At 42.4% G+C, this 27087-nt stretch overlaps 1 protein-coding gene across 1 annotated transcript in view; it reads right to left on the minus strand.

Annotated features, from left to right (window-relative positions):
* Window positions 1-719: 719 nt before the first annotated feature.
* Window positions 720-27087, minus strand: part of CPE (carboxypeptidase E) — an 82379-nt gene continuing 56011 nt past the window's right edge. The window contains exons 5-9 of the mRNA XM_075860270.1: window positions 24896-25078; window positions 11725-11864; window positions 10344-10443; window positions 7476-7594; window positions 720-3647 (exon numbers count right to left, since the gene is read on the minus strand). Coding sequence (XP_075716385.1) covers window positions 3549-3647; window positions 7476-7594; window positions 10344-10443; window positions 11725-11864; window positions 24896-25078 — 641 coding nt within the window. The 3' untranslated portion in view covers window positions 720-3548. The remainder of the gene's footprint in view (window positions 3648-7475; window positions 7595-10343; window positions 10444-11724; window positions 11865-24895; window positions 25079-27087) is intronic.

A 27087-nucleotide genomic window follows, 5' to 3' on the forward strand; every position in this document is an offset into this window, starting at 1 on the left:
CAACGTGCAAACGAACCCAACCACAAAGCTGTGGAAGGCAATTAAGAAAAGGGTCCGCTGCGGATTTGCGCTGCGGAGTGTCCGCAGCGGAATTCCAGAGCAAATCCACTACGTGTGGCCTTGCCCTTAGAGGTGCTTCTTAGGCTGGTCGGTGACAGAGGAGCTGACGCTCTTGTCTCAGTTGTCTTCAGGCAGTGCATATGACACTGTATGCCCGCTGAATGGGAAGTCAGGGAGACCCTGTGACCCTAGTTCTTCATGATGAAAAGATTAAAATAAAATAAAAATAAATCTTGGTATAAACTCTGCTGCTATCAGCAGAAGTGTCTGCCTCCTACGGAAGGTAGGCTAAGACTGAATAGCTCAGTGTCTGTGGGCAGGGTATATCCTGTAGGAAGGAGTCACTTTTTTATTTAATCGTGTCAAGCCTCCTAGTGGCAACAGCATATATCTACGGTCTGTGGCCCCAACGTAATAAACAAAAAACAAGTCTACATTTGACTGTCTAGGACATAATTTAATTATCCTGGTCAAAGTCTGAGTTTCTGTATACCTCTTACCCTGTAGCATTATGCCTCTTAACTATTGGGAATCCAAATTATTGAGAGGGTATGATGAATTCTGGTCAGATCACTTTTCAATAGCACAAAAAGCTGGTTCCCAGAGCGGTTTCATTGTTGGAATATTGTAAGAAACTATGGCTAACAATCACCAAACAGTGGTTGGAAATAGAGCAATATTTTATAAATACAGCAATGAAGAAACATACACTGAGCATAATTAACAAACAACTACACAAATAGGACAATGTGCAGATGATGAGCCGTGAAAGCATGTATATATGTTTTTTGCTAAACACAAGAATATCTGGCAGTTACACATAGAGCGCTGATCTGTTTCACTGGGCATCGATAAAAGCTATATAAATAATTGTAATAACATGAACTTTGCAGTAAGATATTACTATTATACAACTGCCATAAATAGTCATTTAATAAATGAAGGAAACATACACGTTTAGTTATTACACAAAGCATCAACTAATGCCTCTGAAGGTTGTTCATGAATGTATTTATTAATCCAACATTAAAGTTTGCAATGCTTCCTGAAGATGCTGGACTATGTGTTACGCTTAGGCCTCGTTCACATGTAGTAGTAATCTGCATCTGAAAATAAATGCTCCTAGAAACACTACCAAACATTGCATAGTGTGAACAGAATTTAATAAACCTGTTCACTACTATAGTACATCTGGCTGTCAGGATAATAAACCATACGTGACCAAGATGTGCTCAGATGCAAAGATTTATTGAGGCCTTAGCCACACTGGAACTTGGTCTAGTTGTTTTTACCTACAGTTTCTATTTAGCCTGCATACTGTTTTAAAGGGTAGGTTCACCATTTACATAACATTAGATAGATATACAAAGTTGAACATGCTCAGAGAGAAAAAAGATCATTTTTAATGGGCCCAGAATCTAATACAATAAGAACATGCAACAACAGAATCCATGAGGTTTAAATAGAAACTGAATTTTCAAACAATTTATGCTAATCTAATACTATACCGGATATAGATCAACTATGTGTCTTCCTTCCTGTAATCTGCTGTCCACCCCATTGCCAAGAAAAATACGTCCCTAGTTAGAGACGGACTGCAGAAGGTGGGGGTGTGTCTTCTCACAGCCTGTCAATACAAGTCTAAGTAGAGGGGACGGGGGAGCAGGACAAGAGAGAGAAAGAGACACAGACTTGCTGCTAGTACAAGTCTATGGATAGGGAAGGAGGAACAGAGTGAGAAAGACACGGACAGACATGCTGCAGCTTCCTTGTATTGTGTTTGTATTCTATCTCACCGCAGTGCTGGATTCTCAGCTACACTGCTCATTACTGCTGTATAATGTCCCCTATGTTGCTGCTTATATATATATATATATATAAAAATATATATATATATATATATATATATATATATATATATATATATATATATATATATATATATATGATAGATAAAGACATGAGAGCAGAATTCTCCTCTATGTGTGCAGTAAAGAAGACATGATAGCCGTACTAGCTCAGGGACAACTATAAATTAGAGATAGAGCCTGCAGAGAGGAAAACTGCTAAATAATACCATATACAGGTCATATAATGGCCAGAAATAGTTGTATTCCTCATGTACACACATATGACATCTTGTTTTGAAAAGTCACCTGAAAAGTTAGGTACGCGTTAAGCATAGATACCCCACATGCAAATCACAACCTCACTTGCAGATTTCATGCTAATGGATCAATTTCTTGGGATATTTGCAATCTGGGTGTACAACCAAAATAGTGACGTTTACTATGTAATCAAAAGTGAACATGCACTTTTCATAGGTAATGTTTTGGCCCTCAGAATAATTACCTAGGTGGGCCCAATGTACCTTGGTCCAACACTTGTATAAAGTGTGTAAAAGGAAGATTTCAGTAATGCTTTATTTATTTATTTATTTGTCTGGCTTCGCACTCCAGAAATTTTCAGGTAATCTAAATCACTGTTTCTCAGTGTAGGCAGAACCCCTATCTGTTCCGTAATGGTGCATTCAATTATGGAGAGATGCCCTGTTTATTGTGGAGCAGACCACGGCACACATATAATAGGGGTGTTCTGAATACAGTAAGAAACAGTCACTTACCGAAGTTTTTTTTTTTTTACTGTTTCTGCTATTGGATACAAAGCAAGTCAATGTCGATAAACAATGTACTACAAAAACCTTTCTTTCACATTGCCCTGCCTAAAATAATATGTAAGAGGTGAACCTACTATTTAGTCCAGCAACATTGGAATGACTAAGAGTAGAAATTATTATACTTACTGTACATGTGCTTAATTTTTAACTTGTGTGTTGCCGTTAAAATTTTGGAGGCAGCGTCAATAAGCAAATCACAGTTGTCCAAAGAAGAAATTATATTATAATTCACAAATTTAAGGATAAGAAATAACGCTAAGATTATTTCTTCTTCCAGGACCCACACTAAGAGTAGCTGATATAATTTCTACATACATACTGCCAAGGTATTTTTGGCAACAGCTGTGCTATATACTATTGTGTAAACTAATATGTACTTTACAACACATGGCTTGGACATAGAATATTGCATTTCAACTTACACTGCTTCATTTTTGACATTAGGTAGAAAACTCTAAACCGTTGCTCAAACATTGTCATATACTCACAGATTTTTTTGTGCCAAGTTCTACGGTAACCCTAGCTGAAAGCCTAGCAATTATAAAGAGTGCAGAACCCTATCCAGATTATCACAGAAACAAAGTAAACAGAGGTTGAAAGTTCAAAATTACACGTTATCCAATATCTATAGGAATGTGTATATATAACATGCATGTAAGGATGTGTATATATATATATATATATATATATATATATACACACACACATACATACATATATTATTGTACACACCTATTTCTATAAATATATAGTCCACATTACTGCATACTAAGTCAACATATAATTAAATATCAGCGGTAAGTCTTCTTCTTTAAAAATTCAGAGTTTGGGACATCATCTTCCACCATTCCATTAGCTCTTCTTTTTCTTCCTCCTTCCTCTCTGATAAGGATTCCAAATCAAAATCAATCTGTTTTGATAGGAAAATGAATGCAAGTAAATATATAATGGTTTGATTGTGGGAAAATGCATAAAACTGGATTAATCATTCAAACAGAAGAAAAAATATATAAAATAGTGGATAAATAAAAAGCAGGCCACGAGAAGCCCTGAGAACCGTATTGTTCTCACCCGGTTTGGCGGAGAGCGGGTCCTGCGTGTCTCGCTAATATGTGATTAGCTAGGTCCTGTTATCAAACGCGCTGGACCCGATCTCAGCTGAACCGTCAATCAGCGGAGCGAACGATACAGCTTCAATGTATATAGGATATTTAGAAGGTGTATCTTAATAACTAAAAAAAATGATAATAATAAACGTTATTTTGAAAGCTGCTTAAACACACAAAATACATTCATATAATAAAAATAATTGCTTACAAAAGTGTACATAGCCTTTAACTGGTTGCCGACACAGGACGAGTATGCTCGTCCTGAGCGGCGAGCACTTCGTGCATTAGGACGAGCATACTCGTCCTGTGTGACAGCCGTCCCTGCGCACGTCTGCGCGCGATCGAGAGCGGGGCAACGGCTGTAATACACAGCCACGGCCCCGCTCTGACAGCTGAGAGGAGAGAAACATCTTCTCTCCGCTGTTAACCCTTTGAACGCCGCGATGACAGCTGATCGCGGCGTTCAAGGAGAGGGGACTGCACATCGATCGCGTCACAGAAAATAACTGTGACGCGATCAAAGCCCACAACTCGTATGGCCAGACAGCCCAGGGTCCAGTGAAGGACCCCAGGGCTGTCTGAACATATTTCCTGTGTACAATCAATAACAGGCTAATGTACTGGCATATAGATCTATGCCAGTACATTACAGTTACAAAATAAAAATAAAAATGATAAATCCCTTTATGGGATTAAAAAAAAAAGTTAAATGAATGTAAAAAAAAAATAATGGTAAATAAATAAATAAAAAGTAAATAAAATACACAGAAATACACATTTTTTATAATAAATAAACTTTTTAAAATATAAGTCCCAAAACATGAAATAATATAGACATATTTGGTATCGCCAGGACCGTAACAACCTGTACAACAAATTTATACCATTATTTATCATGATCGGTGTATGGTGTAAAAAAAAAAATATTAAAACTGCTGCGCAACTGCTTTTTTTCAGCATTTTAATCTAATTAAAAATTTATAGAAATTAAACGATAATGTATTTGTACCAAAAAATGGTACAGACATAAAGTACAACTCGTCCCGCAAAAAACAAAGTCTCATACAACTACGTCGTACAAAAAATAAAAGCGTTATGAGCGTCGGGATGCAAAGAGGGAAATATAAAAAAATTGCTCTGTCCTCAAGGCTAAAATTGGCCGTGTCCTTAAGGGGTTAAACCCTTAAAGAGGCTCTGTCACCAGATTTTGCAACCCCTATCTGCTATTGCAGCAGATCGGCGCTGCAATGTAGATTACAGTAACGTTTTTATTTTTAAAAAACGAGCATTTTTGGCCAAGTTATGACCATTTTTGTAGTTATGCAAATGAGGCTTGCAAAAGTCCAAGTGGGTGTGTTTAAAAGTAAAAGTCCAAGTGGGCGTGTATTATGGGCGTACATCGGGGCGTTTTTAATACTTTTACTAGCTGGGCGCTCTGAAGAGTAGTATCATCCACTTCTCTTCAGAACGCCCAGCTTCTGACAGTGCAGATCTGTGACGTCACTCACAGGTCCTGCATCGTGTCGGCCACATCGGCACCAGAGGCTACAGTTGATTCTGCAGCAGCATCAGCGTTTGCAGGTAAGTCGATCTTACCTGCAAACGCTGATGCTGCTGCAGAATCAACTGTAGCCTCTGGTGCCGATGTGGCCGTCACGATGCAGGACCTGTGAGTGACGTCACAGGTCTGCACTGTCAGAAGCTGGGCGTTCTGAAGAGAAGAGGATGTTACTTCTCTTCAGAGCGCCCAGCTAGTAAAAGTATTAAAAACGCCCCGATGTACGCACATAATACACGCCCAGTTGGACTTTTACTTTAAACACGCCCAGTTGGACTTTAGCAAGCCTCATTTGCATAACTACAAAAATGGTCATAACTTGGCCAAAAATGCTCGTTTTTTAAAAATAAAAACGTTACTGTAATCTACATTGCAGCGCCGATCTGCTGCAATAGCAGATAGGGGTTGCAAAATCTGGTGACAGAGCCTCTTTAATGACATGTCCAATTTGAGGGTTTTTTTTCTCCCCGCCTTCCAATAGCCATAACTTTTTTATGTTTTCATCGACATGGGCCTATGAGGACTTGTTTTTTTTACTGGACAAGTTGTAGTTTTTCATTGAACCACTTAATGTACCATATAATGTACTGGGAAACAAAAAAAATGGCGGTTGCGCCATTTTTTTCGGGTTTAGTTTATACGGAGTTCATCGTGCGGTAAAAACTACATGTTCACTTTATTCTATGGGTTGATACATTTACGGCGATACCAAATGTATATTTTTTTATGTTTTGCCACTTTTATAAAACAAAAATAGTTTTGTGTCACCACATTCTAAGAGCTATTACTTTTTTATTTTTCTGTTGATTTATTGGTGTGATGGCTTATTTTTTGCGAGGCAAGCTGTAGTTTTTATTGGTAACATATTGGGGTACATGTGACTTTTTAAACACTTTTTTTTCCATTCTTTGGGGTGATAAGGTGACCAAAAAACAGCAATTTCGGCGGTTTGAATTTTTTTACGGCGTTCACCGAGCGGGTTAAGTAACGTTATATTGTAATAGTTTGGCATTTTACAGACGCAACGATACCAGTTATGTTAAGTTTTATTTTTTTAATATTACTTTAGGGAAAAAAATGGGAACATGCCAGAGGCCGGACTTATTAGGTGTTCAAAGAAGGTAGACCTGAGGGTCTTCACAAGGCTCCCAGGCAGCCATAACGACAATCGGAATTACGCGATTGCTTCGCGGAGGGGCCAATGGCCTTAGATGCCGCCCTCGTGATAGACCACACCAACTAAGGGGTTAAACTGGCGGAATCTAAGTAATCTTTGATTCCGCCTGTTGCAGTGAGTCGTCAGCTTCATATTTCCCCTTAACGGCTGCCATCTCGTTAAGTGGTTGAAGGGTTTTCTGATCTTTAAAAAATGTGTGCAAATGGTTTAACTGCAGTAAGATTAGCCACTAACTTATGTGCTGTCTTTAGATAAAATGTCTCTATCTCATATGCAGCCGCATGACCATGCTCCTGTGGGCTGTGTGGTACTCTTCACATCGGGGGGTTGTGTGGTACTACCTAGAAGGGGGCTGTGTGGCAGTATCTGTAAGGGGGCTGTATGGCAGTGTCTACAAGGGGGGCTGTGTGGCACTATCTAGGGGGGCTGTGTGGTACTATCTACAAGGGGAATGTGTGGTACTATCTACAGGGGGGCTGTGTGGTACTATCTACAAGGGGTATGTTTGGTACTACCTATAGGGGGGCTGTGTGGTACTATCTACAAGGGGTGTGTGTGGCAGTATCTACAAGGGGAGTAGCAGTATCTACAAGGTGGGGTGGCACTATCTACAAGAGGAGGCTATTCATTATGTCACCATATAGTCTAACTAGCCTCTTTTAATTAATTATGTTAACTACTTTATATAACTATATTAATTGTAAAATGTACAAATGGTTTTATGCTCGAGTTACATAAAAAAAAACTGCACCTCATTGATTGGTAGAGCAAGCAAACATGACGAGGGGGAAGGAGGGGTTCGGAGGGGAGGGGAGACTGAATCTTTGCCCCGGGTGCAGGAGAACCTAGCTACGCCTCTGCATAATATCTGCAATATTTGCACCATCTACTTACCTTAGTAGCAGGGCTATAAGCAATAGCTACTTTTTTAGTGGCAGCAAGATACCCTGGAGCGGAGGCTGTGACTTTGTAGTTCCCAGGAGCAAGCAGCCTCCAGTAATCACCATCCTTAGCTGGAGTGAATACAAAAAAGAATGAAAGCAATGAATGAATATAACTCCTAAAATACAGTCATACATTGAACCTATCCGTTTTTGAGTATATATTTTGACATCTATTTTTTACATGTGAATTCTTCACCTGTTTGGTGTCAGTGAAACCTGTTAAACATTTTGTTTACAATAAATTATTGAAGAATAATGTATCATGGGTCTGTCAGCTGAAAGCCCTGGTGATCAACTGTTATAGCCAGAGGGAGGTGGGGGCGGCAGACAATGTAATACATGGAGTATGAGAGTGGGAGCAGCTCTGTGCAGTGGCTCTTCACTGGCTAACAGAGGTTACTGAGCAAGGGATCCCCCTCATCGAGGCTCTAATAAGGCATATGGACAGGGGTTGTTCTAATAAGACAACGCCTTTAGGAAAGGTCTAAGATGTGATTTATGCACTGTGAGTGTAAGTGTCTGAAATGTTCCCCATACAGGTCTGCAAACATTACAACAGACATATGTCCTAGAGGAAATACAGAATACTCCTATTTTATTTATGCTGATATTCTGTTCATCTCTCTGCATTGATTTCTGGAATGTGAATAAATCACATTTCTTCCTCTAGCTATTAAGGTATAGATATAGCCTTCCTCTAGATATAGTCTTTAACCCCTTCCCACACCGCAATAGTACTGCGCAGGGAGAGCACAGGCTCAGGAGCGGTGATAACTTCAAACCCGGCTGTTTAACCCCGCAGATGCTGTGATCAATAGCGCTCACGGCACCTAAGTGTTTTTACAGAGCAAGCTTTCAGAACGTCATGGCTTTCAAAATGCACAGCTGAAAAACTGAAAAAGAAATTGCTGTGTCCTTAAATGGTCACTAACTTTTCAACAAATTTTGCACAAATCAATAGTACAAGCGAATATAACAAACTTTGTAATGTATCTTATTAGAAACAAATGCCTCTTTCTACACTATCAGACACTAATCCCCCTAACATACTCACCCTGAATATGCGGCTAAATCCATCTCCTCAAGATGAGACAGAATATCAGCTCACTGAAGGATCAGGTTAGAGCTGCCCATAAAACTATACAGAGATGGTCACGGGGAGGAGGGAGCAGGAGCAGAGAGAGAGAGACACACAGAGACGCTGCTGCGGCTTCTGGTATGTGTTCTATCTCACTACAGTGCTTGATTCCCAGCTATACCACTCATTACTGCTGTATAATCTCCTTCATGATGCTGTTGTTTCTGAGGGTTTGCTACAGAAAGATTGGGGAGCAGGATATTTTCTTCACTATGTGTGCAGTGTACGGCAGACCTGATAGCAGTTAGACTCTATTTACTAGCTGTAGGGAAACTAAGAATTGGAGATAGAATTTCCAGAGGAGAAAACTGCTAAAAAATAATGTTATATAATGACCAGAAATAATGTTATTCCTCATGTACACACATGACAACTTGTTCGGAAAAGTCACCTGAAAGTATAGGTATGCTTTAAGGGGTTAAAGACTATGTACACCTTTGAAAACTTTTTTATAAATAAAAATGTGCATCAGTGCGTTTGGTGCAACTTTTTAACTTTTATTAAAAATTATTTTCACTTTGAGATATAGCTGCTTTGTGTTCTGTATACAGAGCAGCTGCATCTAGCGCTGAAACCTGTCTCCGTATCTCTGACACGCAGGATCGAGCTTTTACCGATCACATCTAAGTTCATAACTTAGATGTGATCGATAACAGGTGGATCCTGCGTGTCTGACCCGCTGACACTGAACCCGTCAGTGCCGCTGACATGGCGGATTCAGGCCTTAGCGCAAGATACAGCTGCTCTGTATACAGGATAGAAAGCAGCTGTATCTTAAAAAGTTCAAACAATTTTTAATAAAAAGTAATTACAATGTTGCACCAAATACACCGCTACAAATTTTTATTTAAAAAAAACCAAAACGTTTTCAAAAGGTGTACATAGCCTTTAAATAAGTCATTTTAAGGCCTGAGTCGGACGAACGAGTGCAAACTCGGATGTAAAAAATGGCCGGTTTTCATGTCCGAGTTGCACCCGTGCTGGACACGTTTTCACAGATCCCTCATAGACTTAAGTCTATTGAGGGATCCGTGAAAACGGCTGAAAATAGGACTATTTTTTTCACGGGCCCTTCACACGGTCCATTAAAATAACAGCGGTGTGAACAGCCCACTGAAATACATGCGTCCGTGTGACAGCCATCACACGGACGAGATTCACCCTCATCTGACCTTGGCCTAAATGTAGTGATGTGAGCAATTGTGTACACTCTCCCATGTAGTAGAGATCTACTGGCAGTATGCTTAATCAGCCTCACAGTCAATCATTTATATTTATTAGAATAACATTGCCAAATACAATCACAATCAGCGGAAACTGGAAAGTTTAGAACATGTTCAATACATTTTCTAAACAATACAAAGTTTCAACATCTTGTATTCCACCATTTTAGTACAGGGCCTGGTTATTGTTTGGTTCTTAAGCTGCTCCTTTATTTCCTAATTATTTCCAGTTGCTTAGATTTTCAAGTGGCTTTTAATGTATTCCAGTTTAGGCTGGGTTCACACTGTTTTTGTTGCATTTTTAACATGAGTTTTTTTGTGCTGTGGTTGATGATCCCCTATTGAGAAACATGAGAGTTTATCTACCCAAACAAAAAAAAAAAACACTACAGTGTGAACCCAGTCTTATACCTAACACTGCACCTTGTAAACAAGAAGATTGTTTAGTAAGACGCACCTGAAGTCACATCATGGTTGATTCCATCTACAGATATTGTTGCATTAGCAATTGGTTTTCCCTGATGATCTTTGACAAATCCTTTCACCCCACGATGCACCTGAAAAACAAAAACAAATAATTTCTTCCATCGGAGCACAGAAATGACAGCACCGATGCATGAGCTCAATGTCATGCAATACATAGCAAATGTATCAACAGAAAATGACCTATTGTTTCGTTTTGTGTTAAACGTTTATACATTTTTGGTGCTGTTTTTTTCTCATTTTCCATGTCATTATATTAAAAAATAATCCTGACATATTACAGTTTTTACTGTTCTGTAGAGATGACTTCTTAGCAGTCACCTCATTATCATCACAGACAGGATTACAATAAAAGAGAACACCTCTATTATAAAGAAATGTAAGGGCAATATAACAAGATACCGTGATTCCATGTAAATATGAATCCTGTGTGGATCAGATTTACTTGCTGCTGTAACTCCAATATAGTACATTTTAGTCCAACTGCAAATACAGGTAAGAGTTTCTTCAGACATAATGAAATCTCCCAACAGTCCAATGCATTTTCCTTCTTCAAACAAAAGAGGTTTAGCCATTTTGTATTTTTTCGGCTGATTCTCTTTTGTTTTATACCACAGATGAATGACACTGGTGGTGTCTGGCAGCTACACCCCCCAGCCAAGCCAAACTCACATAATGGGGGGGGATCAGTCCACAGTTACGTAATGTGTAGGGAAGGTTTTAGAGGTTGTTCTTCCAAGACGCAAACAGAGAGACACACTTTGGTATCCAAACCGACATGATGGCTTCTAAAACTGGAAATTAGTCTCTGGAAATGATGTTGTGACAAAAACCAAAATCGGAAAAATGGTGGTACATCCAGCCTTCAATCTGTAAATGACTTTAAAAAGTAACTATACTTTCAGAAAACTTTTAAGACATAATAGAAGTTTTGATCGGTGAGTGTACGGGTGCTGATACCCCCACCGTCGCAGAAATGAAGGTGAAGGTCCAGGTGCAGCCTAAAGAGGGGGTCACATAGAAGCTTCTGAGCCGTTTTCAGCTTAATGAGGAGCTAAGGGTGCAGGGCGCTACTAGACCTTCGTTTCAGCGATGGTGGGAGTGTCAACACCAGGACCCCCACCAATTAAAACTTCTGATATGTCACTATATGTCACCATAAACATATCAAAAGTCTTTTAAAAGTACAGTTTCTTTTTAACTAACACGTTTTGTGCTGAATGTCTGAAGATGATGTGTGGAGTTCATTTTTCTGTGGAGCTCTAGAGGGGCTTTGGAGGCTAATCCCAACCAAGAGAAGCCCATCAACTTAACATTTGGGTTTAGAAATCGAATATATAAACCATATATTATACCTGATTGATGTAATTCACCAGTGAGTACTTGTTTTCTTCCCAGTAATTCTTCAGCAATTCCTCTGGTGGAAACTTGTCACAGCTCAGCTCCACAGTGATCTCAAAGCAATTACTGCTCAGGTAATTGAAGTCCTGCATACCTAGAATCATAGCACAATGGATAACAGCAGGTGGGAAAGGATACGTTAAGGTTTATTGCGCTTTTCAATTTATTAGAGCAAGGAATGGGAGAGCAGACATTTTAAAGGAATAAACTGTGGTTGGTACTAGATTGGGGCACTTTGCCTGCTACTCCTAGGGAGGGATTATAGAGGCACTGTGGTATAATACACATATGAGAGCTCTGTGGCTGGCACAGGATGTGGTATGTCACTCTTTGTATCTAACACAGTAATGGGAGTACTGCTATGGGGGCACTGTGGTTATTACTTCTAAAGGTTAATCTAATCTCAGACATTTATGGCATATCCATAGGAGGTAGATGTGGGTCCAAGCTCTGGGATCCGCACCTATATCGAGAACAGTGGTCACAACTGGTGAGGTGGCGGCCGCTTCCAGGTTGGGACTATGTGACGTGGAGGCCCCGCATGCGAGTGCTGCTCAACTGTTTACATAACTGCCATATAACAACCAAGTACTTGTGAGTGATAGCATACACGGCTGACAAAAGGAAAACAACATATCTTCATAAAATCACCAGAGTTGAAAAGACCAAAAATCTGGTTTTAAACAGGAAATTTTAAAGAAGTAACAACCTATAAAATACAGGGATTACACACCATAAAAAGTGAGTGCACTCCGAACCCTATATATTTCCTGAAAGCAGACAACCAGACAATTGCAGTTGTCTTGACGTGCTGTTGTCTACCTTCACTTAAGGTCGGATTCACACGAGCGTGTGCGTTTTGCGCGCGCAAAAGCTCCGTGTGTCATCAGCATATGGTTCGTGGCTGCGTGATTTTCGCGCAGCCGGCATCATGATGACACTCTGTTTTTATGTTTACAAACAGATGTTTTCATTCATAGTTTTTACTGCTGTAGCGCGCATCACCCAGAAGTGCTTCCGTGTGGCATGCGCGATTTGCACGCACCCATTGACTTCAATGGGTGCGTGCAGCGCGAAACACGGCCAAATATAGGACGTGTCATGAGTTTCACGCAGCGCACATACGCTGCGTGAAATTCACTGACAGTCTGAACGGCCCCATTCATTAACATAGGTTCGTGCGACGCGTGTGAAAATCACGCGCGTAGCACGGACGTATTATACGTTCGTGTGAATAAGGCCTAACTTTGTGACAAACAGAAAATACATTTGCGCCTAAAGTGCAAATCCGAGCAGTAGATCCATGTGTGTAATGGATCAATATGTGTGAAGTTCATATATACCACATACGTCTACATAAACAAAAGCTTCTGCTCTCAAAAATGCTGATAGAGGCCGTACAATAACTGGCCATCATCCACAAATTTGCACAGCTACTATACTACCAAAATCTTTTGAGCGTGAACAGCATACTGTGTGTATACAACGTAATAATTTATACACACAACCACTTTCACGCCACTTTTGAATGAAAATTCAAATTTGTGACAAAAATGTGTACTCAAGCAGGTGCCTTATGCAAACAAAATGTACTCTGCAAAGAATTGTAAGATATGAGGAGATGATAAATACCACACAGGTCTAACATGCGCACCTGTGAACGTAAAGAACCGCAAAAAAAACACAAAAAACACAGGAATGCATCAACCAGTTTTTGCATGCAAATGAATTTCGGTATTATATAGTTACATAGTTAGTACGGTTGAAAAAAGACACGTGTCCATCAAGTTCAACCAAGGAATGGGAAAGGGGAAGGGAAAAATATACAAATTTTAAGGGTGTTCATATGTTGCAGTCAAATCGACTTTTTGACGCAATTTAAAATCGAAGAAAAAAAAGCACAAATTAATCGCACTGTATGAACACAGCCTAACCCTAATTAATAATCACAATTCCCTCAACTTAATCTAATGCATTAACTAATACTGTTTTGTTTTTTGTGAAACTAGTTGGAAATAATTGTTTATGTTGACCGCCAATGGATGAAAATGTCTTCGGTTTAACCCCTCAACGACATCCGAAATACTATTACGTCACTGTCGTTAAGTACTTAACGCAACACAACGTATGGGTACGTTGTATTGCTGGTGCGGGCTCAGAAGCTGAGCACGCAACATTGCCAGCGGGTGTCAGGTGTATATTACAGCTGACACCCTGAGACATGGTCAGGACCTGGGCTAGCCTCCAATCCGGCCGATTAAGCCCTTAGATGCAGCGCTCAAAACGAGCGCTGCATCTATGGTGTTTCCTAGCAGATCGGAACCCTGCAATGCAAATCACGGGGTTCTGGTGGCTGTTCTGGCAGACCGGAGGCTTAACAATGGCCTCGTGTCTGCCAATTACAGAAGCCTGCTAGGTCCCACCCGGAGGCAGGGCCTAAAGGGCTTCCAGCCGCAAAACAAAAATGGCGCAGGCTCAGAAGCGGAGCCTGCGACATCAGCCGCCGGTGTCGGCTGTATGTTACAGCTGACACCGTGCTATAATGGCAGGGAACGGAGCCAGCTCCGATCCCTGCCATTAACCCCTTAGATGCTGCGATCAAAAGCGATTGCGGCATCTTAGTGGTTTGTAGAGATCGGCATCAACAAGATGTGATCGTGAGGATGCCGATTGTCACTATGGCAACCGGAGGTCTAACAATGGCCTCCTGGTCCAGAGACGAGACCTAATAGGCTTGCTGTCAGTGAATGACTGACAGCTCTAATACATTGCACTACGTCGGTAGTGCAATGTATTAGAGTAAAGATCAGTGGTGCAGGCCCCCGAGTCCCCTAGTGAGACAAAAAAAAAAAGTTTAAAAAGTGGAATAAAAGTGTAAAAATAAAAGTTTCAAGTTAATAAAAACAAACACTGACTTTTTTCCTATTGTAAATCTTTTATTATAGGAAAAAAATGAAAACGTACACATAACGTCCGTAACGACCCAAACTATAAGGCCGGATTCCCACAAGTGTGTGCGTTTTGCGCACGCAAAAAACGCGGCATTATGCGTGCGCAAAAGGCACTTAACAGCTCCGTGTGTCAGCCCCGTATGATGCGCGGCTGCGTGATTTTTGCGCAGCCGCCATCATTATGACACTCCGTTTGGATGTTTGTAAACAGAAAAGCACGTGGTGCTTTTCTGTTTACATTCATAGTTTGACAGCTGTTGCGCGAAGCACACTCGTCCCACGGAAGTGCTTCCGTGTGGTGCGCGTGATTTTCACGCACCCATTGACTTCAATGAGTGCGTGATGCGCGAACAACGCAGAAATATAGGACATGCCGTGAGTTTTACGCAACGGACTCATGCTGCGCAAAAATCACGGACTGTTTGCGCGGCCCCATAGACTAACATAGGTCCATACGACACGCGTGAAAATCACGCGCGTTGCACGGACGTATTACACGTTCGTCTAAATAAGCCCTAAACCTGTTATTTTTCCCGCATGGTGAACGCCGCAAAAACTAAAAATCAATGCCAGAATCACTATTTTTTTTATCACCACCCCTCCTAAAACATGGAATAAAAAGTGATCAAAAAGTTGCATGTACCCCAAAACCAATAAAAACTACAACCCCTCCTGCAAAAAATAAGCCCTTACACAGCTTTTTTGACTGAAAAATAAAAAAGTCATGGCTCTATATGGTGACAAAAAAAATATAAAAAAAAATATGTGATTTTAATGTGCAGACGCTGCAAAACGTAAAAAAAAACTATATACATATGGTATCGCCATAATCGTATCGACCTGCAGAATAAAGTAAAATTGTCATTTATAGCCCATGGTTGATACTGAAAAAAATAAATAAAATTAAAAACATTGTCAGAATTGCTGGTTTTTGGTCACCTTGCTTGCCAAAAAAAAAATCGAATAAAAAGTGATCAAAAAATGGCATGTAACCCAAAATGCTGCTAGTGAAAACTACAGATTGTCCCGCAACAAATAAGCCCTCACACAACTCCAGGAGTGAAAAAATAAAAAAGTTCTGTCTCTCAGAATATGGCGATGCAAAATGTGCAGAGCGTTCCAATGTGTCAGTGCGACACCGGACACACATCTATTTATTTACCGCATTATTATACCCTCTTATTATGCCATGATGTACTCCGCACAGCTTACATACACCCTGACGCACAAATTACATATGCCTCCACATTATAAACTGAAATACCAGTAAAATCCCAAATAGAACAACTGCCAAGCAAAATCTGCGCTCCAAAACAGCACTTTACGTCCTCAGATATGGCATCGCCATACTCGGGAGAACCCACTTAACATTTTAGGAGGCATTTGTCTTCAGTGGCACAAGCTGGGCACAACATATTGTGCACTAAAATGGCATATCAGTGGTAGTTTGCAATTTTCACTTTGCATCATCCGCTGCACATTAATATGTAATGAAAAAACACCTGTGGGGTCAAAATGCTAACTACATCCCTTAAAATGCCTTAAGGGGTGTAGTTTCCAAAATAGGGGGTCACTACTTGGGGATTTGTTTTACTATTTAACCTCAGAGCCTTGCAATTTTGGGCCAATGCTGTGAAAATCACCAAAATAGACATCAAATGTGCATGGTGCTCTTCACTTCTGAGCCCTGTAATATGTCCAGGCAAATGATAAATGCCTTGAGGGGTGTAGTTTCTAAAATGGGGTCACTTCTTGGGGTCTTCCACTGTACTCTGGTACCGCAGGTTTTTGCTAATGTAACACGGCGCCCTAAAACCAAGCCAGCCAAATCTGCATGCCAAATAGCCCTCCTGCCTTTCTGAGCACTGAGGTGTGTCCAAACAGCAGTTTATGACCACATGTGGAGTATTTCCGTAATCGGGAGAAATTGCTTTTCAAATGTTGGGGTGCTTTTTCTCCTTTATTCCTTGTAAAAAATGAAAATGTCCACGTTTTGTCAGAAAACATTTAATTTTCAATTTCACAGTACAATTCCACTAAATTCAGCAAAAAGCTTGTAGGATCAAAATGCTCACTAAACCCCTTGATAAATTCCTTCAGGGGTGTAGTTTCCCAAATGGGGTCAGTTTTGGGGGATTTTCACTGATTTGGTCCAGCAGGGGCTTTGCAAATGTGACATGGCGCCGCAAACCCTTCCAGCTAAATTTGAGCTCCAAAAGCCAAATGGCGATCCCTTCATTCTAAGCCCTGCCGTGGGTTCAAACAGCAGTTTATCACCACATATGGGGTATTGCCATGCTCAGAAGAGTTCACGTTACAAATGCTGGGGGGCTTTTTTTCTCTTTTATCTATTGTCAAAATTGAAAAATCTCAGCTAAATCTACATTTTATTAGAAAAATTGTCGATTTTCCTTTTCACAGCCTAATTCCACTAATTTCAGTAAAAAACCTTTGGGTTCAAAATGCTCACTACACCCCTCAATAAATTCCTTCAGAGGTGCAGTTTCCCAAATGGGATCACTTTTGGGAGGTTTCCACTCATTTGGTCCCGCAGGGGCTTTGCAAATGCGACATGGCACCCAAAAACCATTCCAGCAAAACGTGAGCTCCAAAAAGCAAAATGCTTATTCCCCTCTGAGCCCTGCCGTGTGTCAAACAGCAGTTTATTACCACATATGGGTTATTGCCGTAATCTGGAGAAATTTTCAAATGTTGGGGTGCTTTTTATTCTTTATTCCTTGTAAATATCGAAGATTTCTACATTTTATTGGAAAGAATTTAGTTTTTCATTTTTATATCCTAATTCCAACAAAACTGTGGGGTTAAAATGCTCACTATACCCCTTGATCAATTCCTTTAGTGGTGTAGTTTGCCAAATGGTTTCTTTTTAGGGGGGTTTCCACTGTTGTGGCACCACAAAACCTCTTCAAACCTGACATGGTGCCTAAAATATATTCTAGTAAAATAGAGGCGCAAAAATCCACTAGGTGCTCCTTTGCTTCTGAGGCCTGTATTTCAGTCCAGTAGAACACTAGGGCAACATGTGGGATATTTATAAAAACTGCAGAATCTGGGCAATAAATACGAAGTTAGGTTTTTCTGTTAAAGCCTTCTGTGTTACAGAAGAAAGATTAATTAAAACAGATTTTCTGCAAAAAAAAAAAATACATTGGTAAATTTCACACGGTAAACGGCGTAGATTTAGGACGCAAAAAAGCGTGGCAAAATTTCAGATTTTTTTCTATTCCCCCCCCAAAAAAAGTTAATAAAAGTTAATCAATAAATAATATGTACCTAAAAATGGTGCTATTAAAAAATACAACTTGTCCCGCAAAAAACAAGACCTTATACAGCTATGTCGACGCAAAAATAAAAAGGTTATAGCTCTTGGAATGCGACGATTGAAAAACGTAAAAAATAGCTTGGTCATTAAGGTCCAAAATAGTCTGGTCATTAAGGGGTTAAGGATGTAGAAAAATGCTACATTTTAGAAACAATTTCTCTAAATATTGGTATTTTTCACAAATAAACACTGAATGTATCGACCAAATTTTACCACTAACTTAAAGTACAATGTGTCATGAGAAAACAATCTCAGAATCTCTTGAAATAATAAAAGGATTTCAAAGTTATTATCACATAAAGTGACATGTCAGATTAGAAAAAAAATGGCCTGGTCCATTAGGCGAAAACAGGCTGTGTCCTTAAGGGGTTAAGCAAATTAATGTTATTTTTTGTATAATGAAAAGTTATAGAATTTTCCAATATCATTTCTGTATCAATTCCTCAGTTTTCTGTGAAGGAACATTCATTGTTCATCACACACAGGTGCTGGGATCGTTCCAGTTAGGGTATGTTTGTAAAGGATCTGCCAGACACAACTTCTGTGTCGACGCCCATAGTTAATCAGTCTGCACCTGCTTCTATGTCTGTGAGACTGACTCCATCTTCCACCACCCAGGATGGCAGGCTTAGGAGCGGGAGAGCCTATCACAGCCTGGCCAGACGGAGCTAGCTCCCGCCCTCTGTCTATTTATATCTGCCTTTCCTGTTCCTCCTTTGCTTGTGCCTCTTCTCTGCTGGTTTCCTGGCCCTTCTGCAGCTTCTTGAACTACTGATCCTCTGCTCGTGATTGACCTTGGCTTTACTGACCACTCTTCTGCTCTGCGTTTTTGTACCTCGCTCATCTCCTGGTTTGACTCGGCTCGTTCACTTCGCTTGCTGCTCACGGTGTCCCCGTGGGCAGCTTCCCCATTTCCCTGGCTTCTTTGTACACTTGTCTATTTGTCTGTCGTGCACCTATTGAGTGTAGGGACCGTCACCCAGTTGTACCCCGTCGCCTAGGGCGGGTCGTTGCAAGTAGGCAGGGACTGAGTGGTGGGTAGATTAGGGCTCACCTGTCTGTCTCCCTACCCCATTACATAATCACAAGCCCTTATACCTAGTCTACCCTGGTCCCTGACACTACTATGGACCCCCTTGAGACCCTGGCTCAGCAAATGCAGGGCCTCTCCCTACAGGTCCAGGCCCTGGCTCAGAGGGACAACCAGCCTGATGCTACCCTGGTAGTGCCCCTCACCTCACCTCTTGAACCCCACCTCAAGTTGCCCGACCGTTTCTCAGGGGACCGGAAGACCTTTTTCTCCTTTCGGGAAAGTTGTAGGCTCTATTTTCGCTTAAGGCCCCACTCCTCTGGTTCTGAGAGCCAGCGGGTGGGTATAATTATGTCCCGGCTCCAGGACGGGCCCCAAGAATGGGCCTTCTCCTTGGCTCCTGACGCCCCTGAACTTTCCTCCGTTGATCTTTTATTTTCTGCTCTCGGGCTCATTTATGACGAGACTGACAAGACTGCCTTTGCTGAGAGTCAGCTGGTGACCTTACGTCAGGGTAAGAGACCTGTTGAGGAGTATTGTACTGACTTTAGGAAGTGGTGCGTAGCTTCTCGGTGGAATGACCCTGCCTTAAGGTGCCAGTTTAGATTGGGTCTGTCGAACGCCCTGATAGACCTGCTAGTTAGCTATCCCTCTTCTGACTCCCTAGATCAGGTTATGGCTTTAGCAGTACGACTTGACCGACGTCTCAGGGAACAACGACTTGAACGTGTTTGTGTTTTCTCCTCTGACTCCCCCATGATGCCTCCTTAGGTTCCGTTGCTTCATTCTTCCACGGAAGACTTGGAGGTACCTATGCAACTCGGGGCCTCCGTGACCCCCCAACAACGTAGAGAGTTCCGCAGGAAGTATGGTCTCTGCTTCTACTGTGCGGATGACAAGCATCAAGTGAACAACTGTCCTAGGCGTAAGAATAAGCAGCTGGAAGGACATCCGCGCCTTAGTGACCATCGGGGAGGTCACTTGGGCGCACAGGTATTTCCCGTAAATATGAAACGTAATAAAATCTTGCTTCCCTTTCAGGTCTCTTTTGGTGGTAGGTCTACTACCGGCAGTGCCTTCATGGATTCAGGGTCTTCTGCTAATATTATGTCTGTGGAATTTGCTATGTCTCTAGCTATGCCATTAATTGATTTGCCTAAACCTGTCCCGGTAGTGGGTATCGACTCCACTCCTCTTGCTAATGGTTATTTTACACAGCATACCCCTGTTTTTGAACTCCTTGTTGGCTCCATGCATTTGGAGCAGTGCTCTGTACTGGTGATGCAGGGATTATCGTCCGATTTGGTTTTAGGCCTTCCCTGGTTGCAGTTGCATAATCCCACGTTTGACTGGAATTCTGGGGATCTTACCAAATGGGGTAATGAATGCATGACGTCATGTTTTTCTGTTAATTCTATTTCTCTCCCTGAGGAGGTGAACACTCTACCTGAGTTTGTTCAGGACTTCTCTGATGTTTTCTCTAAAGAGGCCTCCGAAGTGTTACCACCTCATAGAGAATACGATTGTGCAATTAATTTGGTACCAGGAGCTAAGCTCCCTAAGGGTAGGATATTTAATCTCTCGTGTCCCGAACGTGAAGCCATGAGAGTGTATATCCAGGAATGCCTGGCCAAGGGTTACATTCGCCACTCTACTTCTCCGGTAGGTGCTGGCTTCTTCTTCGTAGGGAAGAAGGATGGTGGTCTTAGGCCATGCATTGACTACCGAAACTTGAATAAGGTCACTGTAAGGAACCAGTATCCCCTTCCTTTGATTCCTGATCTCTTCAATCAGGTTCAGGGGGCCCAATGGTTCTCTAAGTTTGATCTACGGGGGGCTTATAACCTTATCCGCATCAAAGAGGGGGTTGAGTGGAAGACTGCGTTTAACACGCCCGAAGGTCATTTCGAATACCTCGTCATGCCCTTTGGGTTGTGTAATGCTCCCGCGGTCTTCCAGAATTTCATAAATGAGATTTTAAGAGACTACCTGGGGGTATTTCTTGTAGTGTACCTTGATGACATACTTGTGTTTTCCAAGGACTGGTCCTCCCACATTGAGCATGTCAGGAAGGTGCTCCAGGCCCTTCGGGAAAACAAACTGTTTGCTAAGACCGAAAAATGTGTGTTTGGGGTGCAGGAGATACCGTTTTTTGGTCAAATCCTCACTCCTCATGAATTCTGCATGGACCCCGTCAAGGTCCAGGCTGTGGCGGAATGGGTCCAACCTGCCTCCCTGAAGGCGTTACAGTGCTTCCTGGGGTTCGCTAATTATTACAGGAGATTTATTGCTAACTTCTCGGTCATCGCTAAGCCTCTTACGGATCTCACTCGCAAAGGTGCTGATCTCCTCCACTGGCCTCCTGAGGCTGTCCAGGCTTTTGAGGTCCTTAAGAAGTGTTTTATCTCGGCCCCAGTGCTGGTTAAGCCCAACCAAATGGAGCCATTTATCGTGGAGGTTGACGCGTCCGAGGTGGGAGTGAGGGCTGTCTTGTCCCAGGGTACCAGGTCCCTCACCCATCTCCGCCCCTGTGCCTACTTCTCCAGGAAGTTTTCGCCCACTGAGTGTAACTATGATATTGGCAACCGCGAACTCTTAGCCATTAAATGGGCATTTGAAGAGTGGCGCCACTTCCTGGAGGGGGCTAGGCACCAGGTAACGGTCCTTACCGACCACAAGAATCTGGTTTTCCTAGAATCTGCCCGGAGGCTAAACCCGAGACAAGCTCGATGGGCGTTATTTTTTACCAGATTCAACTTTTTGGTCACCTATAGGGCTGGGTCTAAAAATATTAAGGCTGATGCACTGTCGCGTAACTTCATGGCCAGCCCTCCTTCGGAGGAAGATCCTGCTTGTGTTTTGCCTCCAGGTATAATCGTTTCCTCTATTGATTCTGATTTAGTCTCTGAAATTGCGGCTGATCAAGGTTCAGCTCCCGGGAACCTTCCTGAGAACAAGCTGTTTGTTCCCCTGCAATTCCGGCTAAGGGTACTTAGGGAAAATCATGATTCTGCACTATCTGGCCATCCAGGCATCCTGGGTACCAAGCACCTCATTGCCAGAAACTATTAGTGGCCTGGGTTGCTCAAAGACGTTAAGGCCTACGTCGCCGCTTGTGAAGTTTGTGCTAGGTCCAAGACTCCCAGGTCCCGACCAGCGGGCTTACTATGTTCTTTGCCCATTCCCCAGAAACCTTGGACCCATATCTCCATGAATTTTATCACCGATTTGCCTCCATCTCAAGGCAAGTCGGTGGTGTGGGTTGTAGTAGACCGCTTCAGTAAGATGTGCCACTTTGTGCCCCTCAAGAAACTACCCAATGCTAAGACGTTAGCTACCTTGTTTGTCAAACACATCCTGCGTCTCCATGGGGTCCCTGTCAATATTGTTTCTGACAGAGGGGTACAATTTGTTTCATTGTTTTGGAGAGCCTTCTGTAAAAAGTTGGAGATTGATCTGTCCTTCTCCTCTGCCTTCCATCCTGAAACTGATGGCCAAACTGAGAGGACTAACCAGTCTCTAGAACAATATTTAAGGTGTTTTATCTCTGACTGTCAATATGATTGGGTCTCATTCATTCCCCTCGCCGAATTTTCCCTTAATAACCGGGTCAGTAACTCGTCAGGGGTCTCCCCCTTTTTCCTGGTAGTTCCAACAATCCCGAGGTAGATGTCGTTCATCGGGAACTGTGCACAGTCTGGGCCCAGGTTCAGAAGAACCTAGAGGCGTCCCAGAGCATACAAAAGACTCAGGCAGATAGAAGACGTTCTGCTAACCCCTTGTTTGTGGTCGGGGATCTGGTGTGGCTATCGTCAAAAAATGTGCGCCTTAAAGTCCCGTCCAAGAAGTTTGCTCCCCGGTTTATAGGGCCATACAAGGTCATTGAAGTCCTTAACCCTGCCTCCTTCCGACTGGAGTTGCCCCCGTCTTTTCGAGTACACAACGTGTTTCATGCCTCCCTCCTTAAACGCTGCTCCCCGTCCGTGGCTCCCTCGAGGAAACCTCCGGTCCCTGTTCTCACCCCTGAGGGGGTAGAATTCGAGGTGGCCAAGATTGTGGACAGCAGGATGGTCCAAGGCTCCGTCCAGTACCTGGTCCATTGGAGGGGATACGGGCCTGAGGAGAGGACTTGGGTACCTGCCCGGGATGTTCACGCTGGGGTATTGCTCAGGAGGTTCCACCTTCGTTTCCCCAATAAACCAGGTCCACCTAGAAAGGGTCCGGTGGCCCCTCATAAAAGGGGGGGTACTGTAAAGGATCTGCCAGACACAACTTCTGTGTCGACGCCCATAGTTAATCAGTCTGCACCTGCTTCTATGTCTGTGAGACTGACTCCATCTTCCACCACCCAGGATGGCAGGCTTAGGAGCGGGAGAGCCTATCACAGCCTGGCCAGATGGAGCTAGCTCCCGCCCTCTGTCTATTTATATCTGCCTTTCCTGTTCCTCCTTTGCTTGTGTCTCTTCTCTGCTGGTTTCCTGGCCCTTCTGCAGCTTCTTGAACTACTGATCCTCTGCTTGTGATTGACCTTGGCTTTACTGACCACTCTTCTGCTCTGCGTTTTTGTACCTCACTCATCTCCTGGTTTGACTCGGCTCGTTCACTTCGCTTGTTGCTCACGGTGTCCCCGTGGGCAGCTTCCCCATTTCCCTGGCTTCTTTGTACCCTTGTCTGTTTGTCTGTCGTGCACCTATTGAGTGTAGGGACCGTCGCCCAGTTGTACCCCGTCGCCTAGGGCGGGTCGTTGCAAGTAGGCAGGGACTGAGTGGCGGGTAGATTAGGGCTCACCTGTCTGTCTCCCTACCCCGACATTACAATGTTCACACGCAAACGTAAAATACGTCTGAAATTACGGAGCTGTTTTGAGGCGAAAACAGCTCCTGAATTTCAGACGTTTTTGCAAGTGCATGCGTTTTTCGCGGCGTCCATTACGGACGTAATTGGAGTTGTTTTCAATGGAGTCAATGAAAAACGGCTCCAATTACGTCCCAAGAAGTGACATGCACTTTTGACAGCACCGCGTAAAAAAAAAGCCTGTCTGCACAAAACACTGTAAGACCCATTAAATTCAATGGGCAGATGTTTGCCGATGGTTTGGAGCAGTTTTTTCAGCCGTAATTCCAGGCGAAAAACGCCTGAATTACGTCCGTAAATAGGGCGTGTGAACATACCCTTACAGTATGTGTATCAGAGCTGTGTCTATGTCCCAGCACCTGTGTGTCTATCACATGACCCTGTAACGATCCCAGCACCTGTGTGTCCATCACATGACCATGGATAGAATTTTATCCGCTGGTAGTAAACAATGAAAGTTCCTACTGAATATCAACAAGCAGAGAGATTGAAAACCGTGAGAAATTAGCATAGAAAGTATATTGGAAAATTATGTAACATTTAATTATAAAACAAATAACATAAATTTTCTGAAACTGGACAACCCCTTTAAATTGAATATGCAGATGGGCCATAGGCTTTATATATGCTGACTCATTAAAGACAACATGAAGAAGCAGAAGATTCCCAACCATTACCCTGCGAGTCCATCAATAGGATACAGGTTGCCTTAATACTGTGTATGCTGCAAGGAAGCTACAAGAAAATTTGACTTCCCAGCAGATTTCCTTTATTTTGTTGAATTGCTTCAGTTAATATAGAGAGATTTCAATATTAGAAGTATGTCTGAAGGCTGCAGTTTCACACAATATCAGGTTCTCTAATATACAAGCATAAGTTTGGCCACATTTATCATTTGTGGCTTCATTCCGTTTCACAATCCTCTATCTGCCATGGGTAAAGCTTACCTCCAGGAACACTGTACCAAGCTGCACCATTAGTGGTTCCATCCACAAAGCTGCTTTCATCGTCATTCTTGCGACATGGTGTCCTGTTTAAGTCAGACATGGCAGGGTTGGGTGAAGAATATGAACGAGCCAAACTCTGAAAAATGCTGTCATCAGGACAAGCACTGTATTCATGAGCACTGCCTGCAAAATAAAGAGTGCAATAACTTATTCAGAAGAATCAAAAACAGCAGACAAAATAGACGTGTCAATTGTAATAGAATTTTAATTCCACCCTTGCTCTGCCACTGCTGTTTATTTATATGTAGCTTGCACGTTAAATGGGCTTTTCTCCTCGGGACAACCCGGTCCATATTCCCTATTAGAAGGCACTGTGCACTGGTGGGCCAAAAATGTGACATCAGTAACGTAATTGAACTCAGTATTGTCACGTTACTTTCCCCTATACTAGTTTGGGTACAGGAATAGGTAGGTGTCATAGGTAGGTAAAATTTGAATTCAATGGGGGGGTAATACCTGCAACAAATAGCAGTAGTTGCATTTTTTGCGGCGAGTTCGCAGTTATCCTGTCGCAAATCACCCAACTCAGAAAAATAATTATCTCATACTTACCCAGAAGTCTGTGTTCCTCCCTCCAGCGCGGCCTCCTGAGATGACATTTCATCCCATGTGACCGCTGCAGCCAATCACCGGCCTGGATGACGTCAGAGGGGCGGCCTCCTGGGATGACGCTTCATCCCATTTGACTGCCACTGCAGCCAATCACAGGCTGCAGCGGTCTCCTGGGATGAAACGTCATCCCAGGAGGCCGGCCCGCTAGCAGGCTGTCTAAGTGCTGCAGTTTTCCACAGCGGACATTGCAGGCGAAAAACTGCACCAGTTTGGTGCACTTTTTCACCTGGAATTCAATTGCATCGCACAGCTGCTTTTATGCAGCGTATCCGCCCCGTGTGAACACAGCCTAAGAGTTATTTAGTCTCAGTTTTTCTTAGATGAGTTGGCGGGGGAAGTATGACTGACAATTTTTACATGAAAATACTGAATCAGAAAACATATCCTTAAGCTCAGCGTCTTTTCCACTATACTATGCCTTCCTCAGAAAGAGTAGCACATGAGAAATGACAGATTCACTTTAAAATACAAATATGTCATGTTAGAAATAAAACTTAGGCTCCATGCACACGGTCGTAATTTTGATCCGCAATTACTGACCGTAATTGCAGATCAAAGTAATGACCAATTAATTTCTATAGCCCACGGACACCTTCCCCTATATTTTAAGGGAAGGGGTCCGGGCTGTAGAAAGGCTAAATAACATCGCTGTTCATATGTGGACAGCGATGTCAGGGAATTCCAGAGTCTCGGAGCAGAGCCGATATTAGCGGCTCTGTGTCCCGCGGGCCGCAGATGACAGCCCCATGGTCGGCATGCGGCCCGCGGGCCACGCGCTTGAGACCCCTGCTGTAAGGCTACATTCACACAGGGCGGATACGTTTCGTAAAGTTACACAACGCATCCGCCCTGGCGGCCACAGGGAATTCCACCCGAAAAAAACGCACCAAATTCTGGTGCAGTTTTTCGTCTGGAATGTCCGCTGCGAAATATATCAGGTAGGGACATTTGGAGGGAGAGACACTCGGGGGAAACAAAGTATTTTACTATACAAAGACACATGTAATTTTTTCTTGAGTAGACTATTGTTTTGGAAATGGTCTTGCACTAGAAATTATTTAAAGGATTGAGTATGAAACTAAGGGGATTTCCGACTATGCACCTTTATTGTTAGTATGTGCACTGGGTAATAACACAGGTTAATAGACTCACTGGGAAATATAGAAAGTGGGTTAAATGAATTTTTTAGAGTTAATAAGTTCACAGCATCACAACTGATTGTATGGGATACCATGAAGGCATATTTGAGGGGGGCACTGATTAGAGAAATTAGTCACTATAAGAAGAAAGTTAAACAAGAGGGACTCATCCTAAAGAAGAAAGTAAGCCAAACTGAAGATGTAGTGTATTGTCCATCCAGGGAAAAAATTTGAGACCTGGCAAAAGGCTGTAGACAACTATGACAATTATTTGGTTCTTAAAGAACAACAAGACCAACTTCTTTTGAGCTATAGTGTTGATGTGGAAATAGGAACTCCTGGGAAAAGGTTGGCAAGGATTATTAAGGCCCAAAAACAAAA

This window comes from Rhinoderma darwinii, chromosome 1, assembly GCF_050947455.1.
Source record: "Rhinoderma darwinii isolate aRhiDar2 chromosome 1, aRhiDar2.hap1, whole genome shotgun sequence".
NCBI classification, from domain to species: Eukaryota; Metazoa; Chordata; class Amphibia; order Anura; family Rhinodermatidae; genus Rhinoderma; species Rhinoderma darwinii.